Source organism: Heterocephalus glaber, unplaced genomic scaffold, assembly GCF_053883595.1.
Source record: "Heterocephalus glaber isolate CG9 unplaced genomic scaffold, H.glaber_assembly_v1.0 deba00001689, whole genome shotgun sequence".
Lineage (NCBI taxonomy): Eukaryota > Metazoa > Chordata > Mammalia > Rodentia > Bathyergidae > Heterocephalus > Heterocephalus glaber.
Genome location: NW_028258414.1, coordinates 6,477,980 through 6,494,603, shown reverse-complemented (window position 1 = coordinate 6,494,603; position 16,624 = coordinate 6,477,980). Strand labels below are relative to the sequence as shown.

At 54.1% G+C, this 16,624-nt stretch overlaps 2 protein-coding genes across 16 annotated transcripts in view; one reads left to right on the top strand and one right to left on the bottom strand.

Moving 5' to 3' along the window:
• Herc1 (HECT and RLD domain containing E3 ubiquitin protein ligase family member 1) overlaps positions 1 to 7,830 on the top strand; it is a 206,681-nt gene extending 198,851 nt beyond the window's left edge. For all 14 annotated transcript variants that reach the window (XM_087199032.1, XM_087199031.1, XM_087199030.1 and 11 more), the window contains 5 exons: positions 137 to 213; positions 994 to 1,246; positions 1,746 to 1,898; positions 4,341 to 4,646; positions 7,197 to 7,830. In XM_087199032.1, the coding sequence (XP_087055158.1) occupies positions 137 to 213; positions 994 to 1,246; positions 1,746 to 1,898; positions 4,341 to 4,646; positions 7,197 to 7,382 (975 nt within the window). In that variant the 3' untranslated portion in view covers positions 7,383 to 7,830. The remainder of the gene's footprint in view (positions 1 to 136; positions 214 to 993; positions 1,247 to 1,745; positions 1,899 to 4,340; positions 4,647 to 7,196) is intronic.
• Fbxl22 (F-box and leucine rich repeat protein 22) lies at positions 7,341 to 16,346 on the bottom strand. Of its 2 annotated transcripts, none has more exons than XM_004855672.4 (2): positions 13,928 to 16,346; positions 7,341 to 11,812 (listed from the first exon to the last, which is right to left on the bottom strand). In XM_004855672.4, the coding sequence occupies exons 1-2, from the start codon at positions 14,338 to 14,340 to the stop codon at positions 11,479 to 11,481; spliced, it is 747 nt and encodes a 248-aa protein (XP_004855729.2). In that variant the 5' UTR covers positions 14,341 to 16,346; the 3' UTR covers positions 7,341 to 11,478. The 2 variants fall into 2 exon arrangements, with proteins under 2 accessions (XP_004855729.2, XP_087055174.1); XM_087199048.1 differs by having other exon boundaries at positions 13,960 to 16,346.
• Positions 16,347 to 16,624: the final 278 nt, after the last annotated feature.

Below are 16,624 nucleotides of genomic sequence, written 5' to 3'. Positions count from 1 at the left end.
AGAGATGGCTGGCTGTCACATAGCACTATAAATTCCTCAAAATATTCTCCTTTCAGTGTAATATTCAGTGTGATTGATTTGTTCTTGAAGCATTTGATTGTCATCTCTCGACAGAACATTTTTCTTTCTTCTACAGGAGCTTGAAACTGGTGTAGTTGACCTTCTCATACCCTCTCCTAATGCCACCGCAGAAGTGGGTTACAATAGGGACCGGTAAGACAGATAGCAGATGTTTGTCAAATGTCTGAACAGTGCTAGCCCACGTTTACTGAGTGCTTCCTGTGTACCAGGCACTATGCTGAGTGCTTCCTGTGTATTATCCCCCGAGCCCTTGTTGTAACCCTAAGAGTGGGTGCTCACATTTCCCCCACCCCATGGGACGGGACAGCAGGCGCTTCCATCTCGACTCAGATTAATTACAAGGTCAACTCAGCTGTGATCCAGAGAGGAGAGGAAGCTCAGAACTGATGAAACCTGACTGACTTTGTTTTTCTGAAGGCCCAGATGGCTTCCCCATAGTAAATTTTCTGCACTATAATTCATTAAAAAGTTTTATTATACTATCAAGTCACAGAGCTTAGTATTGGATTTCCAGTTATTATATTTGCAGATTTTAAAATTTTGGATCCTGCTTCATAGGCTTACAAACGATAATTAAGTTATTCTGGGAAATAGGGTGTTCTGGAGCAGGTAGCCTGAGGATTAATAGACCATTTACTTGCACTTTCATAGTTTTTCTAAAATTAATTCAAAATATGGTCTCTGCTGTCCAAAACAGTATCCACAGGCTGTGTGTAGCTGTTTAGCACTCAGAATATGATTAGGGTAGCTAACGCACTGGATTTTAAATTCTATTTAATTGATTTAAATAGCCATATGTAGTTAATGGCTGCTGTGAGCAACAGTGCAGGTCTAATCTAATGCTGTAGCTGCTGGATAACTCATTTCTAATAGAAATGAGGAAAACCGTGTTTGAAATATTTTCTTTTGTAGATTCCTTTTTAACCCCTCAGCCTGCCTTGATGAACACTTGATGCAGTTCAAGTTTCTGGGGATTTTGATGGGGGTTGCCATTCGCACGAAGAAGCCTCTGGACCTCCACTTGGCCCCTCTGGTATGGAAGCAGCTGTGCTGCGTCCCACTCACCCTGGAGGACCTGGAGGAGGTGGATCTGCTCTACGTGCAGACCCTCAACAGCATTCTTCATATTGAAGACAGTGGCATTACAGAGGAGAGTTTCCATGAGGTAGGTCTGGGCTGGCTGGAGTCCTACTGCTGTTGACTTCCTGTGTGCACAAGCTAGAGTTTTTCATGTGTGTGGCCAGATATGGTCCTCCTGACTGACAGGCTGACTCCTGCTGTCCTTAGCAGCTCCTCAGCCCCAGCGGCCTGAGTAGCTACTAATGGGCAGCATTGGCTCTAGTCCCGGCTCCTGCTCCTTCTACTTCAATCTGTTTTCTGCCCATTAGATCGGGGAACCAAGGGACACAAAGTGGAGAGGAAGGCCTGGGTGACCAGAGTTCAGGAGACTTGGTTGGGGGCAGGGGATTTGGCTTCATTTTGACCACAGCAGATGAGTCAGCAGTTCCATGCTCCAGCAGCCTCATCAGTCAGACCTGTCCAGTTTGCCTTGTTTTTCACATTGAAATCTCAACTTTGTTCCTGTTGTGGTATCTGTATGTGACATACTTTTTGTTGCCATTTCTTCCATGTAATAAAAATTATTTTTATTTTTCTGTTTTTAGATGATTCCTCTTGATTCTTTTGTTGGCCAGAGTGCTGATGGCAAAATGGTTCCCATAATCCCTGGTGGAAATAGTATCCCGCTTACATTTTCCAATAGGAAGGAGTATGTGGAGAGGGCCATTGAGTATCGGCTCCACGAGATGGATCGGCAGGTGAGATGAAAGGCTGTGGGAGGCGCTCACAAGTGCTTAGGTTTGTCTCCAGGTAAGAGCTGGCTGTCACTCCCACGTTGGCGTATGTATTTACTGTGTTGGTTCATTCACGTCTGTGTTTCACACCCTATCCAGAGACTTAGATCAGCTCTGCATTGGTCACTGGTTGGATAGAGTCGGGGCTCTCAGCCTGGCATTCTGACTGTCTTCTCGCTCCTCACCCTGTCCTGCTTGTCTGCACATATTAGTGAGCCTGCTGCAGTTGGGTCACTCAAGCCCAGGTGCTGTCTTGCAGTCCCACATGAGTCCCTCTTCCCTCTCCTGCTGCAGTCCTTCAGGGCCTGGCTACCAATGCATCTCCTCCACAGACTAGCTTCCCTCCACACCCTCACCTAGAGAGGTCTTTTGCCTTCCTTTTCAGTTCTTGAAGACATCCCACAGACTTCTCTGGTGGTCTGAGAATTAAGCCCTAGAGTCTGGGTCTTGTTCTTCTGTTAGCTTGTAAGACTCTGAATGTAGCTATGTGTTTCTTTCTCCCTTGAGTTATCCTGGTTCTGTGCTGACAAATAAGCATCTAAAAAGGAGGGAAGTATAGATGAGTGATCACAGAAATGAATACTGTATCCAAAATGGTTCTTCTGGCAATGCAGTCATTGCTAGCCACTTCAGTAATACCTTCTTTTCAGAATATGGTGAGGTCTTCTTGAGAGCTGGACCCAGACTGAGGCCACAGTGGATTCGTAATTTGAAGTGTGTATGTCTATGCTCATCACTTCTGATCCTTTCTTTCACTTTGGCTTTGGGTCAAGTCAAGTCAGAAAACTATTTCCTTTAGCTTAAGAAGGTGGGTTCTGTTAGCAGTGCTATTTATTACACAGCCAGGCCTCAGAGTCTCTCTCTAGTTTATGAAATTGTAGTCCTCAGAGAGGAAATAACTGACTAAAACCACGGTTCCCTGAAACAACTTGTTTTCCATTAGGTCTTATTTTCGGGGAACCAGGGAAATGTATCAATCATTTTTTGCATGCTAGACATGAGGCCAGATGACCTTGTGTGTGGTTTCTCCTATGGTTACTGTCTGGGGTGAGGATCACTGCCACCATTCTACAGGAACAAGCACTGAGTGTAGAGAGCAGCGCATGGCCCCATGCTAGCTTCACTCCATGTAGGTCCTCCCAAGGGTGAGTAGCTCCTCCCTGAAGCTGTGCTTGCCCTGCCCTGGCTTTGTTCCTTTCTCTAACAAGGGCTTTTCCTTTCATTTCTTCTTCATCTCTTAGGACTAAGTGTTCTTCCCATATGTGTCTCTAGCTGTCCCCCTGCCACCTCCTGCAGCCAGCCCATACCTCATATGGGTTTGTTTGTTTGCTTTGGTACTGGGGATTAAACTCAGGACCTTGCCCTTGCCAGGCAGGCATAGCGCCACTGAGCTGCATCCCCAGCTCAGAGGTGGTTTTTGAGTTGGCCATGAGTGAATTATTCATGAAACAACCTTGAAGAGTGACGAGTCTTCGTGCAGCGTGTGCACTGGGGTGTGACCCTGAAGCAGACTGTCCAGAGCCCCTGGCATCTCCTCAGCAGTCCCCGCCAGCCCCCACCAGCCCGAGTTCAGCACTGTACAGGAGAACAGAGCACTGTAATTACATCAGCAGTAGGATTGCTACTTCCTCATGTTAAGCGCACCTTAGAGTCTTGTTTCAGATGTTTCAGATGAGAAAATTAAGGTTGTGGACTTACTGAGTATTGGGTCTGGTATTTAGAACCCAGATCTCTAAATTGTTTGCCTTTACTGGCTCCCCATTTTTATTTTCTTCTTTGTGCTTTTCAATTTTTTTTCACTGAGCACAAATAATTTTTATAAGAAGGATATAACTACTTTCCAAAGAAAAATATGTTACAAAAACAGTAGACAGCTAAATGAGTTCTCCAAGAGTGTCTAGAGATGATGAGGAAATGCAGCATCCACATGACCCACTTAACAGCAAAGGGCCACATGTGACCAGGAAGAGTAGGCGGGGCCTTGGGGGCTGGGGCTTTTGCTTTGGATTTTTTTTGGTGGTACCAGAAATTAAACCTAGAGATGCTCTACTGAGCTACATTCTCAGTCCTTATAAAATTTTTTATTTTGAGTCAGGGTCCTGCTGGGTTGCCCAGGCTGGCCTAGAACTTGTGATCCTCTTGCCTCAGCCTTTCTAGTAACTAGGATTACAGGTATGCATCCCTGCACTAGCAGGGGGCTGAGCTTTTGTGGGACAAGAAGGCGAGCACCTACATTGGACTAGAACTGGGGCCAGGGGAGCATGAGAATCTGCCTGCAGGAGAGAGTGTGGTCCTGTGCTCAGGCCTCAGTGCAGCAGACAACAGGCAGGATGCCCAGCCCAACTGGGTCACAGTGAGTGCCCATCTACTTGCACATAGTAAGGTGAACAACCTCTTCTGACGCAGGTGGCTGCAGTCCGAGAAGGGATGTCCTGGATTGTCCCCGTGCCACTGCTGTCCCTGCTCACCGCAAGGCAGCTGGAGCAAATGGTGTGCGGGATGCCCGAGATCTCCGTGGAGGTCCTGAAGAAGGTGGTGCGGTACCGCGAGGTGGATGAGCAGCACCAACTGGTGCAGTGGTTCTGGCGCACGCTGGAGGAGTTCTCCAATGAGGAGCGGGTGCTCTTCATGCGCTTCGTGTCCGGACGCTCCCGACTGCCGGCCAACACTGCCGATATTTCTCAGAGGTTTCAAATCATGAAAGTTGATAGGGTAAGTGGGTTTTTCCTTCCTTAGTACGGTCTTCTCTGACTTCTTCCTTGTTGTTACTGTGCTGGGAAAACCAAGATAACGTCCAGTCAGGCCTGCGGATTCAGGCTTTAACCTTGAGTATCCAGATGTTTAAAAAATCAAGCTGTAAAACTTATTCAGAAACATCACTGAGCCAGGGATTTAGCTCATTGGTTTCGCCACCTGCTGCGCAAGCGCAAGGACCCGAGTTCGATCCCCGGTACCAAAAAAATAAATAAATAAGAGATGATTTTGCCAGGGATTTAGCTCAGTGGTTCCGCTGCCTTCCCTGCAAGCACAAGGACCCGAGTTCGATCCCTGGTACCAAAAAAAAGTAAAAAAACAAAAAACTGGGAATGAGAAACATCACTGAGCTTTAGCAGCCAGTGACCTCCCACTGAATCTTCAGCACTGTCCTGAGCTGAATGGGACCTTGCAGAGGGATCATCATGCCGCCCGTCCCCTTTCCTGCTCCTTTTCCTGTCTCACATGGGAGCTGGGCACGGTGCATGTGCTCCAAAAGGGCCTGAGGAAGCTGGGAGCTGCGGTGTGTGCCCTGCGCCAGAGCCTGGCTCCACTGTGGATTGCGCAGGTGGCTCAGGATAGAAGGGCCCAGGTTCTGCAGTGCACGCTGCCACCAGAGCTGTCTTTCTCAAATGCGCAGCCCACCAAGTCGCTCTCCTCTGTCAGATGTCAGCGGCCCCTGCCCTGATTCAGAGTAAATGCCAGTGGCACTGGCTGGCCCACCACAGTCTAGACTCTGCTGCTCACCTCTTGACACTTGCCGTGTTCTGGCCATGATAGCACGCTGTGCCATTTTTACACTTCCAGGCCTTTGTGTTGCTCTGCATAGTAAGTTCCTCACACCCCTGTCCATCCATGCCTGATACACAGTTATTGTGCATTAAACCCAGTGCCAAGGTGCTCTCCGGGAAGCCCTCCTGGATGCCTTCCTGTGTCCCCCACCCTGTGTCTGAAGGCAGACCTAGGCAGACTTCCCTCTTGGCCTCAGCATTGGCCCCTGTGGCCCCCACCACATCCTTCCCAAGCCCCTTCTCCAGGGAGAGTGTGCAGTCCTTTGAGAAGGGCCCTGGTGTAGGTCCGGAAGCAGTAAGGAAAGCGGGTCTCTTCATACAGGGCCTTTCCTACCACTCTCGGCATCTGCTGGATGAGGCAGGAACACTCAGCGAAATCCTTCAGTGTCCAAAATGATAGTTACGATGACTCCAGGCAGAACAGCAGAGAGCTCAGAACAGATTGTGAGGTTAAAACAGAATAATACAGAATTCTGACATAGATACGAAAATGTGTCCACCCAAGGCCTCAGCGGAAATGGCCACTGCTAGGTGTCTGCTTTCTCATGCTTTCCAGTCACTGTTCTGGCAGTGGCTGAAGCCTGAGCCGAGCCAAGCTGAGCTGCCTCCTGAACCGCAGGCGGCGCCCTGTACCAGGCCGGGCTGGTAAGAGCCTCCCTACATGTTTCTCAGGTGGACAGCAAGGCGGGAAGGAGGATTGCCTCCCTTCTGTCCCGCTCTGGAAGAGATCCTGCCACTCGGGTGTTAACCCGACACAAAGCCCCACCTTGGGCTTGTCAGCCTCAGAAAAGTGGCCGCTGGGTGTTTCCCTGTGCCTCTTAGACTGTTTCTCAATTGTTTCTCACGCTGTGAGCTCCACTCTATGCTGTTTCCTTTGTGTCTGCGCTGGGGCTCTGTCCTCACAGCCCTGGAACCTGCATTCTGCTGGGCTGACCAGGAAGAGAGGGCGATTTTAAGAGGAAGCTGAGCAAGAGAGGGCAGGTCCTTTGTTAAAACTCATTTTTAAAAATTTTATTTATAACAGTATTGTGTCATTACTAGAATTGCAGATAGTTTTGAAATGGTGGCTTACAGGGAATAACAGGAAGCCCATGTCATCTTGTCTAGCAGTGGCTGTTTCCTCCTGTGCCTCAGTTGGACACATAGTCTGTATCCTGTGTCAGAATTCTGTCCTTTTTTTCAACCTCAGTCTCCTCTCAGCACCTGCCCGTAGTCATCGTAACTGTCATTGTAGGTGCTGAAAGATTCAGCAGAGTACTTCTCTCTCATCTGTGCTGTATGCAGGTGGCCATGGGTGTGAGGGTGCAGCGCGTGCGGGAGCGTGGTCGCGAGGGGCGACAGTGGCTCCCCGTCGGCTGCACCGCACACCTGCCCCTCTGCGCCTGCTCTGTGGGCATCCTCGTGGCTGGCTTTGGGGCTGTGCCCTCTTGGTGGGCAGCGCTCTGTGCTGGGCACCATGCTGCCAGGCAGAGCCTCGAGTTGCTTCACACCTGTGGGCTTTGGATGAGGTGAGAGGAAGGAAGTGGCCAGCAGAAGCCCTGAGGGCCATGGGACAGCAGAGCCTGTGCTCTTCCTGCCACAGCCTGGCTCTGCATCCACTCGAGTTGAGGATGTGGTCACGTCCGTGGATTCCAGTTGGGAGAAGGGCTGTCCTGTCCTGTGGTGGTGGACGGGCAGCCCTGCTCCCGAAGTCACCACTCTGGGTCTTTCTCCACAGCCTTACGACAGTCTGCCTACCTCACAGACCTGCTTCTTCCAGCTGCGGCTGCCCCCCTACTCCAGTCAGCTGGTCATGGCCGAGCGCCTGCGCTACGCCATCAACAACTGCCGCTCGATCGACATGGACAACTACATGCTCTCGAGGAACGTGGACAACGCCGAGGGCTCCGACACCGACTACTGACCTCAGTGCTGCCGCCCTCCTCTTTCTTAGTAACGTTCACTTCGATGTGATGTTGATATACTTTTATGGTAACTACATAGATGTTTTAGGAACATAAACCGACATGATAAACAGTACTTTAGTTACTCTAAAGGTAACAAAGAAATTAGATGTTTTTATTTTTCTGTGATTGTACAAAAACAACAAAAGCAAAGTGTTTTCAGTCAGGTTTTTCCCTTCATATTTTTGGTCACTTTTGATAAGTTTGCATGGAACCATTTTGGTGCATTTTTAGTTGGGAATGATACATTTTTGTAAACCCACCCAGTGAACACAGAATTGTACATTGTGTATAATTGTTCATTAGAAAGGACAGTTTTACATGAATATTCATATATTTATTTTGTTTTAATTTGAATTGCCTGTGCAGGGTTCCTTATGCAGAGAAATAAAGCAGATTCAGGAGTCAGTGGGCGGCTGCTCTGTTGGGTCCCACGGCGAGGCAGACGCAGTCCCACGTGGAACAGCTTTGCCCTGGGCCCATCTCACTCTGCGGCTTTCAACCCCCTTAGAAACGATCCCTCTTGGTGAGGCCCCGCCTCTCAGGCCTGCATTGCGCCCAGTGCAGGTTCAGCGCCCCAGCCAGGAAGGAGCACAGCCAGGAAGGAGCACAGCCAGCACCACACAGGCACCCTGCCTGAGAAGACCCAGGAAGACAGCTGAAGAACGGGCCACAAACGACCATCATCTCTGCCAAGGCAGCAATGGGAGGGGCAGGAAGGACAGCTGTCATGAGCAGGCACGCAGCGTGTACCGTGAGAATGAATGAGGGTCAGTTTGCGGCTGGTGTCCTGCAGTGATGATGGTGCGGGGCTGTGTCGGGCCTGGGAGGGGGACACTGCAGGGAGCCCCTGTGAGGCTTTAGCTACCAGTGTGAGCTGTGTCTGGTCCCCTCCACCACACCAAGTCCAGGCCACACACTGCTCCTGGTGAACCTCACAGGCAGGGTCCTTGCTGACAGCCAATCTTTCCCACAAGAAAAGAGAAAATAGAAGAAAACTGTAGCTTTGCAAGCTAATATGATGTGAATTGATCTTCCTGGTGAGAAGACCTAGTAACCTTGAGAACGATGATGTCTTTGCTTGAAAAGGCTTCAATGGGATTGGGTCTCAGAGGAGGACCAGGCCCTTCTAGGTAAAGGCACATGCTTAGCTTTATCTGGGCTCCACCAGCAGCAGGGTCGAGGGGCCCCGGGCTGAGAGCATTTGCTGTGGAGTGGGAAGGTGGCCCCTGCACCAGGACAGAATGTCTCTTAGAGGAGAGAGGTCTCTGTGCAACTGGGGCCACAGACAGGGGCAGGAGAGAGGTCCCTCAGGTCCTCTGGGCTCCTTCCTCCTGCTGGACTAAGGGTGTGCAGAGAGAGTTGAAGGACGCAACACATCTGAGGCCTCTGGGATGATTTCCGTTATTGCAGAAATAACGCCTCAGCCTCTGTGGCTCTGGCCTTTCCCACCATGGTCACCCAGTCTGAGAAGCAGGACCACCCAGCAGGGCGGGGCTCACAGCCCACGTCCCTCAGGCCCTGTGTGGTGTTTTCACGTGCCGCTTCTTGGCTGGAAGTGTATTGCTACTTCTGCACTCTCTGGACTTCTGAGGACTGTGAGGAAGGGACAGGTGCAAGTCCCAGAGCTGAGGACTGAAGTAGGGCCAGTGTGGGTATTTTCCTCCAGCACGGGCTCTAAGGTTTCCCCAGGCATCTGCCAATGTGTGGCTTGGTTCTGGCCTGTGGGTCTATGGTCTTTGCCAGAAGAAGCCACAATCACATCATGGCACTGACTCCTAGAGCAAGGGCCCCGCCTCTAGGAGGTCAGGTGAGCTTGCAGGCGTCACTCCAGGCCAGGACAGGGAAAGCACCGGAGCACAAGGAGCCCAGGCCAGTTAGTCCTGACAGCCAGCCTGTGCAGAATCTGGTGTCCCGCAAGACAAGCCTCAGCACCGTGCCTGCTTCCCGGGCCTACGGGCCTGTGGTGACAGCGTCCTACCTTGATGCTGAGGGGTGGGCCTCTTTGTGCTTTCCTACTTTGGGCCCTTGGCTGCCTTGGCCAAAACAGATTGAAAAGTCTTGGCACTCCAGGAGCTAGGCCCGATCTGTGGCCTAATGGAGAATGGGAGGGTACAGACAGCCCAAGACATTCTGGTGACCCAGGCCCCCATTGGCCTAAGCCTACCCTTCTCTGGAGGGACCTGTGCCTTTGTGAGCTGCACCTGGAGACAACATCACCCCCCCACCTTGCTCCTTCCCAGAACCTGGTTCCTTGGGTCCCTTCTAGCCCTCCGTGGATGTGAGGAGGCCTCACCTGCTCTGCCTTCCAGGCAACGGTACATTTATACATCATCTCTTAACTCTCACAGGGAAGGTCTTGGCCCCATTTTATAGTTAAGAACTGAGACTCAGAGGCCCTGTCAGAAGCCATGGACAGCGGAGCTGGGAGATGACCCAAGAACACCCTTGGCCCCCAGCTTTGTGTTTTCTCCCAACCAGGGCTGAGTCCCTTGGTCAGCCCGGCTCAGGCAACACAGATGGACCCGAGGGTTACGCGTGGTGTGCCTCCTGTTCCGTGCAGACCTGAGAGGCCTTGCAAGCTGTCCAGACTAGGCAGGGCACACCTAGTAATGGTGAGCTGTTCCCACCGGAAAGCAGAGTGCAGGGCTGAGGGTCCTTGACAGCACCCACCTGTGAGGAGCCCCCCTTCCCCTGGCCACGGCGGAAGCCAGCGTGGAGCCCAGGAAGCAATGGTGGGCGCAGGCAGCAGCACAGCTTTGGTTCTGTAGTCACTGTCATCTGGGTATGTGGGGCCCGGCCTGGGAACCTGACTCTCGTTTAGAGAAAAGCTTCCGTGGGAAAGGGCTGTGGGGGATGCAGGCTCCCCATGGGGGCTTGAAGTACAGTGACCTCTATTTTCCAGACACAGGCCTGATCTTATAAGAACCTCACAAACCGCATTCTCCGGCTTCCTCTAGTATACAGATGAGGATGTGGGGGCCTGAGATAGGTTAACCTGCTCTTGGCCATCTGGCTAGAAAGTGAGGGCAACAGGAGGGAAAGATTCAATAGAAGCTGAAGCCAGGATCCTGTTGTTCCCACGTTAAACCAACTTAGGGCAGCTGGGAGTCAGGGCACACGGGAGACCATGAAAGCAAAGCCCCGTGGTATAAGTGGCTGATTTAGGCTGGCTGCCGGTCACCTGTCTCTTGCCAACACCTCACCCCCTTTCCAGGCTGCCCCAGCCCGCATCTCAGTACCTCACACAACCTGGCCACGAGACCACAAGGCCTCATTTTCCTTGCTGTTTCTCATTTGGGCAAATTAAAAACCTCGCCTTCCACAGAAAAGGAACACCTGGCCGGAAGCATGAGGATCTTGGTTCTGGTTTATCCTGTGTACCTGCAGCCAGGAGGCTGCTGGGTAGCTGGGAGATTTTCCTAAAGGCGAGGGACATCGAGGCTAAGGCCCTTCAGTCCACGCAAGTGCCCAAGGCCAGCAAATCCAGCAGGTAAACTTGTGTGTCCGGAGGTAGTGGTTCCATTATCAAAGGACTTAACCGGGGTCACTTTTTATTTTTAAATCTTTATTACTCCCCTCACTTCCCGTAGTATGTTCTCCTTCTCTAAAACGGGTAGGAAATAATCGGTGACTGCAGTTTACGTAAGAATGGGAGCGGGTTTTCTGGACCGGCCCTCTGCCGTCGCTCCTAGGGCCACACCTGCCCCGGGGAAGGCGGTGCAGGCACTGGTCCCGTCTGCACCCGAGGTTACTGCGCGAGGACCGGGTGGCCTCGAGCTCGTGTGCCCGCCCCGTCCCCGGTCGCGTGACCCACGGCGGCCTAAGCGCCGAGGCTGGTGGCGCGCGCGGTGGAACCTCGGTGCGGAAGGAAGGGGTGGTGGTGGCGACAGCGGGAACCACGCGAGTGTCGTCTAAGCATCCGGTCCTTTACTCGCACTCGTCCTCTGCATCAAACCACACCCCGCGGGAAGCAGGCATTGTACCCGCGGCGCAGACGGAAGACCGAGGCCCGCCAGACGTGAGCGTCGGAGGCGCGCGCCCCAGGGTCCGGGCCTAGAGCGGCCACGGCGTGCACGGGACGGCGAGCGCGCGCGGCAGATGGTCGGGGATCATGGCCGCGCTGTGCTCGGCGCGCAGGGTGAGGCGAGGGCAGGCTGCGCGCAAACGGCGCAGGCCCGCGGCGCTCACGTTGCGACAAAAGTCGACGTGAAGCGTCTGCAGCGCGCGCCCGTGCGCGGCCACGGCGACCAGAGTGCCGTTGGTGACGCGCGCGCAGTTCTCCAGGCGCAGCGCGCGCAAGCGCGGGCAGCAGAGCAGTAGGCGCGCCAGGCAGTCGTCGGTGACGTGGCCGCAGCCCGACAGCGTGACGGACGTCAGGTTGGGGCACCTGAAGGGAGAGTACGGTGACCTTGTCGTCTCGGGGAGCAGTTTCCTGCCCTCTGCGCCCCTGCACCCCAGTACACCTTCGTCTGCGGGGCTTCCTAGTCCAGGCTTGGACTAGTCCAGGGACCCCGCCTGGCCCCCACAGGGGTCGTGGGGATGCGGTTCCCGGAGGCACAGCTGTGGCTCTGGTCCCCTCTGGACGTGCAGCTCGGGTGGGCGCGGTGTGGGGTGACCACTCCTGGCCGGAGAGGTTTCATTGGGCAATGGCTTAGTGACGCGGAGGCGCGACCCAGTGTTGGTTCTGGGTTCCAGCGCCCAGGATTCAGCCCGGCTGGCTGGGTTAGTTAGAAACTCCCTGGGACACCAGCCTGGAAAGATCAGAACCCAAGGCCACTGGAACCAGGCACTGAGGAGGGGACAGTGAGGGACACCCAGGTAGCTGGCAGCACAGCGGGAGGCCTCCCTACTCCAGCCTCGGCAGTCAGCGCTTGGTGGAGAATAAAGATCTTGAGCAGTTCATTTGATTTGCAGAGTGACCTTGGCCTTGTCACTCCCCGAGTGTGTGGTGGGTGGGTGGCATTGTGGGGATCAGGTCTGTGGTGTGGAGCCTGCAGCAGGGCCTCCTGGAGGCAGCTGTAGCCGCTTTCCTAGAAATAGTGTAGAGGAATCTATTGGCCTTGGTGCCGTGACCACGGGCAGTCTGGACTGGAATGGGGTCCCTGGCCGCTCAGCCTCCCTTAGCTCCTTGACTGCGCCAGGCTGGGCAGGGCAGATCGGCTCCCTTGTGCCCGGGGAAGGGCATAAGCATTAAAATGCACTGGGCATGGCCAGGGCTCACACACAGCCCATGCCTTCCTCAAGCTCACGTGCCGCCTTTCATCAGCACATCAACCCTCTGCTCCCCTAGTTCTGTGAAGGAAAAAATGGCCCAGAGCTCAGAAGGCTTCCCTGGGACTTTGGTGGGGATGGCACTGGGGACTGAAGCCAAGGTCTTTGCTACATCCCCAGCCCAGCCTGAGCCCTTTTTAATTTTTAGACAAGGTCTTGCTAAATCACTAAATCGCCTGGATTGGGCTCAAACTTGCAATGCTCCTGCACCTGGCTTTGCCTGGGACTTGTTTGCTCTCTGTCAAATATCTGAATCTTTCTGGGCCATTTCCTCATCTGTCCAGCGGGGGAAATGGTTACCTTCAGAGTAGTTATGAGGATGAGGTTTTGTGTGAGCCCTTCCCCTAAGAACCTTTAGAATAATTCCGGGGCCAAAACGAACCAGAGAAAAAGCCGCCCCCACCCCACTGCCATTGTCAGCTGCTGCTGACCCCCAGATCCTGCTCGGTGAGATGAGAACTTACTCCATTTTACAGGGAAGAATGGAGGCTGAAAGTTTAAATGTTTGGGCTGTGGTCACACTTGGTCACAGAGCTGGGGACTCGAAGCCCTCTGCTCCGGTAGTGAGCCTTATGCATGGTCTCCACACCTTGCTGGCTTGGGGAATCAACCCTGTTCTCTTACAGTAAGGTCTTCGCACTCCTCAGGTCTGACTTCTAAGCGTATGAAACCCACTGAAAGGGCCTGGCCTAGTGATGGCCCAGCCCTGAGGAGGAAGAGCCAGCCAGCAAAACTCCATTGTTCCCTCCTGTTCCTGTCATTCCTGTCACAGGGCCAGCAAACAGCAGCTGTTACACTTGGGTGGCAGTGAGCCAGCCCGGTGTGTCAGCCATGGTGCTGTTCCTCACAAGCAGCGGGGCTAGCGCCTGGTGTGACCACAGAGGAAGCCGGCCTGGTGGCTCATCCTGTGCCAGGGTGAGGTTGGAAATTCTCACATAGGGTGAGCTTCACACATTGCTTTATTGGGGAGCCTGTTCCTGCAGCCTGGCCTTGAAACTAGGCCCAACTGGACCCACCCAGTACTTAATTGCTGCCAGGGAGTACAGCTGTCCACAAGGGCAGCGACAGCTGGTGCCCCAGCTCCTCCGCAGCAGAAGCAGCTCCAGGTCTGAGGCTGGGAGAAGGGACTCTGCCTTGGGCCTCATCTCAGGCTCCCTGAGCCATCTTGGACCTATAGATTGTGCTTCTGTGTTCCCCCTGGACCCCCGGCCTGCAAGGCAAGGTGTCCTACCTGTCGCACACCTGGAGGAGGAAATCACTGACCAGGCTCTCATGCTGGCTGCATAGGCTCCTCTGGAGGGCGCTCTTGAGCCAGTCCTCGACGCTGCACACCTGCACGCGGCTGGAGTGCCAGCAGATGGACAGGCTGCGCAGTGCCGGGCCTAGCCGGAAGTTGTCCTTCTTGAGCTCGGTGAGGGAGCGGAAATGCAGTAGGGGCCAGAGCGCAGGGTCTTCAAACACATCGTGGAGCTGGGAGCAGGTCCTGGCGAGGCTCTTTCTGCTGTCCTTGTCTAGAAAGGAGAAGAGGTGCAGCAGGCACTCGTGGTTGAGCTGGGTGATGTGCATAGCGAGTGGCGGCCACCCTGAGTGCGCCCCGCCCGGGCTGACCTCCTCTCTCCTCTCTGGCTCAGGGCCGGTGGACATATATGGTTGAGGAATGGTGTTTATTTTTGGCCAACAACTGGTGCTGAAGGAGGGGAATGAAAAGCCAGGCTCTAGACCTACGTGCAGCAGTCTGTGGTCCAGCTTGTGTGCAGAGGGATTGAAAGCCTGGCAGGAAAGCAGCCCATTGAAGTGACAGGGTTTCCTTAAAAGGGCTTGCTTTCTTCGCAGCTGACCGTGGTGTTCAGCAGCACTCCTGGCTTTCCCCAGGATAGCTCTGCTGTCTGGGCCTTGGTGTGCTGGCTATGACTGTGGTGCGTTCGCAGGGTCATGGCTGAGCCCTCAGGAGAAGGGGACCTGTGTGCACGGCGCTGAGCTGAGCTGAGCGTGACCCGGCCTTCAGAGCTACCGTTGGAATCCCGTCCTGACTCCTCTGTGTTAACTTCTGCTTCTGGTAGACTGATGGTTTCCAGGCGAGGCTGAGCAACCTTCCAACCCTGCTGCCCTCCGCGGGCAAAGGGATTTCCTTGACCTCTAGAATAGCTCTATTTTTACCCGCAGTAGCTTTGTAAAAGATTTCACCGAAGCAGCTTATCTTTGAGGCTTTTATGTGTGTGCACCTATGTTATATATTACGTGTCTTTGACTGCTGGCTTGGACTTCCCCAAGGGGCAGGGTGGATGAGGGAGCCTTTACAATACCACGTCAAACAGTTAAGGCACAGTACTTGTCCCATTGGCTGTGTAAGGCAGCCCGGGTCCCCTCTGTGAGCGCCCTGCATTTCCTCCTGGAGAAGCCCTGGGTCCCCACTCCGTGGTTGGCCTGGGGGTGGCATCGCGGGTTCTCCAGTCTAAAGCCCCTGAGGCCTCCAGCATGGTGGACGGCTTCCTCTCAGGGGCCCTGCCTCCGTGCCTGCTGAGAACCCTGAGCTCTGGCAGTGGGTGCTTTGGGGGGACACTGACGCGGGGCAGTGGGAAAGGCCGTGTTCTGCCTTTGCGAGTCAGGACAAGCAGTTTTCCTCTGTATCTCGGGGATGGGCGCAGCGGCTCTGAGGACTGGACTGGAAGACTTGTTCCCCGGGTGCTGGACCCAAGGTGGGCCGGGCCAGGTCAGCCTGGCGATTCCTAGCACAGGCAGCTGAGGGAAGGAGGAGCCACCCGTCAAGCCAGTCTGAGCTGGTCCTGAGACTCCCTACCCCAGCTCACCACGGGGACAAAAGGGGGCGCTCTTTCTTAAACCAAAGAGCAGGGAAAAGGAAGCATTTCCAAAGGAGGGGCTTGCATTTCCAGCTCTGCTAGCATTTATAGCGCATCATTATCATCGGAGTTGTCAGAATGACAGCCCAAGAGCTCTGAGCTGTCACCACTGCAGAGGTGCTCGGCCGCACTGTGTTTGGGGCAGCCCTGGAGTCATCCCAGCCCAGCCAGGTCTGGGGCGGTGGTCTGAGCTATCCCTTGCACACCCACAGCCCTGCTGCTTGTCCTTCGGTCCCTCACTGTCCTTCACTGCTTGCCCCAGTGAGTGGCAGGAGGGACCCACACAGGACACAGGACATGGGCCCAGAGCCACCCCTGGAGCGCTGTCCCTCAGCCTCGTCTCAGCTGTGGGCAGTGTCACAGGACGTGGGGGCAGGCAACACCTTTGGTTTGAGGCTGGTGGACCCCTGGGTTGGAAAAGGCGCTTCTGTGTTTTGTGAGCAGGAAGAGAGGTGGACAGAGGTGGGGTGGGCCTTGCTGTCAGAATACTTCACAGTGCCGCCTATCTGCCTGTTTTACTTTCAAAGACCAACAGTCTGCTCAGAGCCCAAAACCTGGCTCCTGAGGGGAAAGGGCCTCTTCTGCGAGGTTATTGGTCACATGGGACCAGGGAGGAATTTGTGGGCCTCCACTGCAGCTGCCGCCCCCTGGGCCACCCCGCCTGGGCCGGCCCGAAGGTGGCGGCAGAAGCAGAGTAGACGCCGCCAGCTACATAGGCCCAGAGCTGGGGCTGGAGCAGCCCCTGTGTACTTGACTCCCTGGAAGGAGTTCAGAAATACGCAAAGGAAAGAGAACAGACCTTTAATGATTCCTTCCATGGAGCAGGTCAGGCTGGTGAAGCAGGAAGGGCTTTGACAAGCTGGATACACACAGTATTTGCCCAGTCAGACAGTCCTCTAGGTGTCACAAGAACCAGGCTTTCAGGAAAAGGACAGCATCGCGGCCGGGACAGGTCTCGGGGAGGTTCCCCGGCAGAGATGAGCCACGGACCCCCATGGCCACACCCCGGCTGCCACAAGCCTGTCCAGGGCACGGCAGAGGTGGCAATGGGTGCGTCCATCTAAACAGGC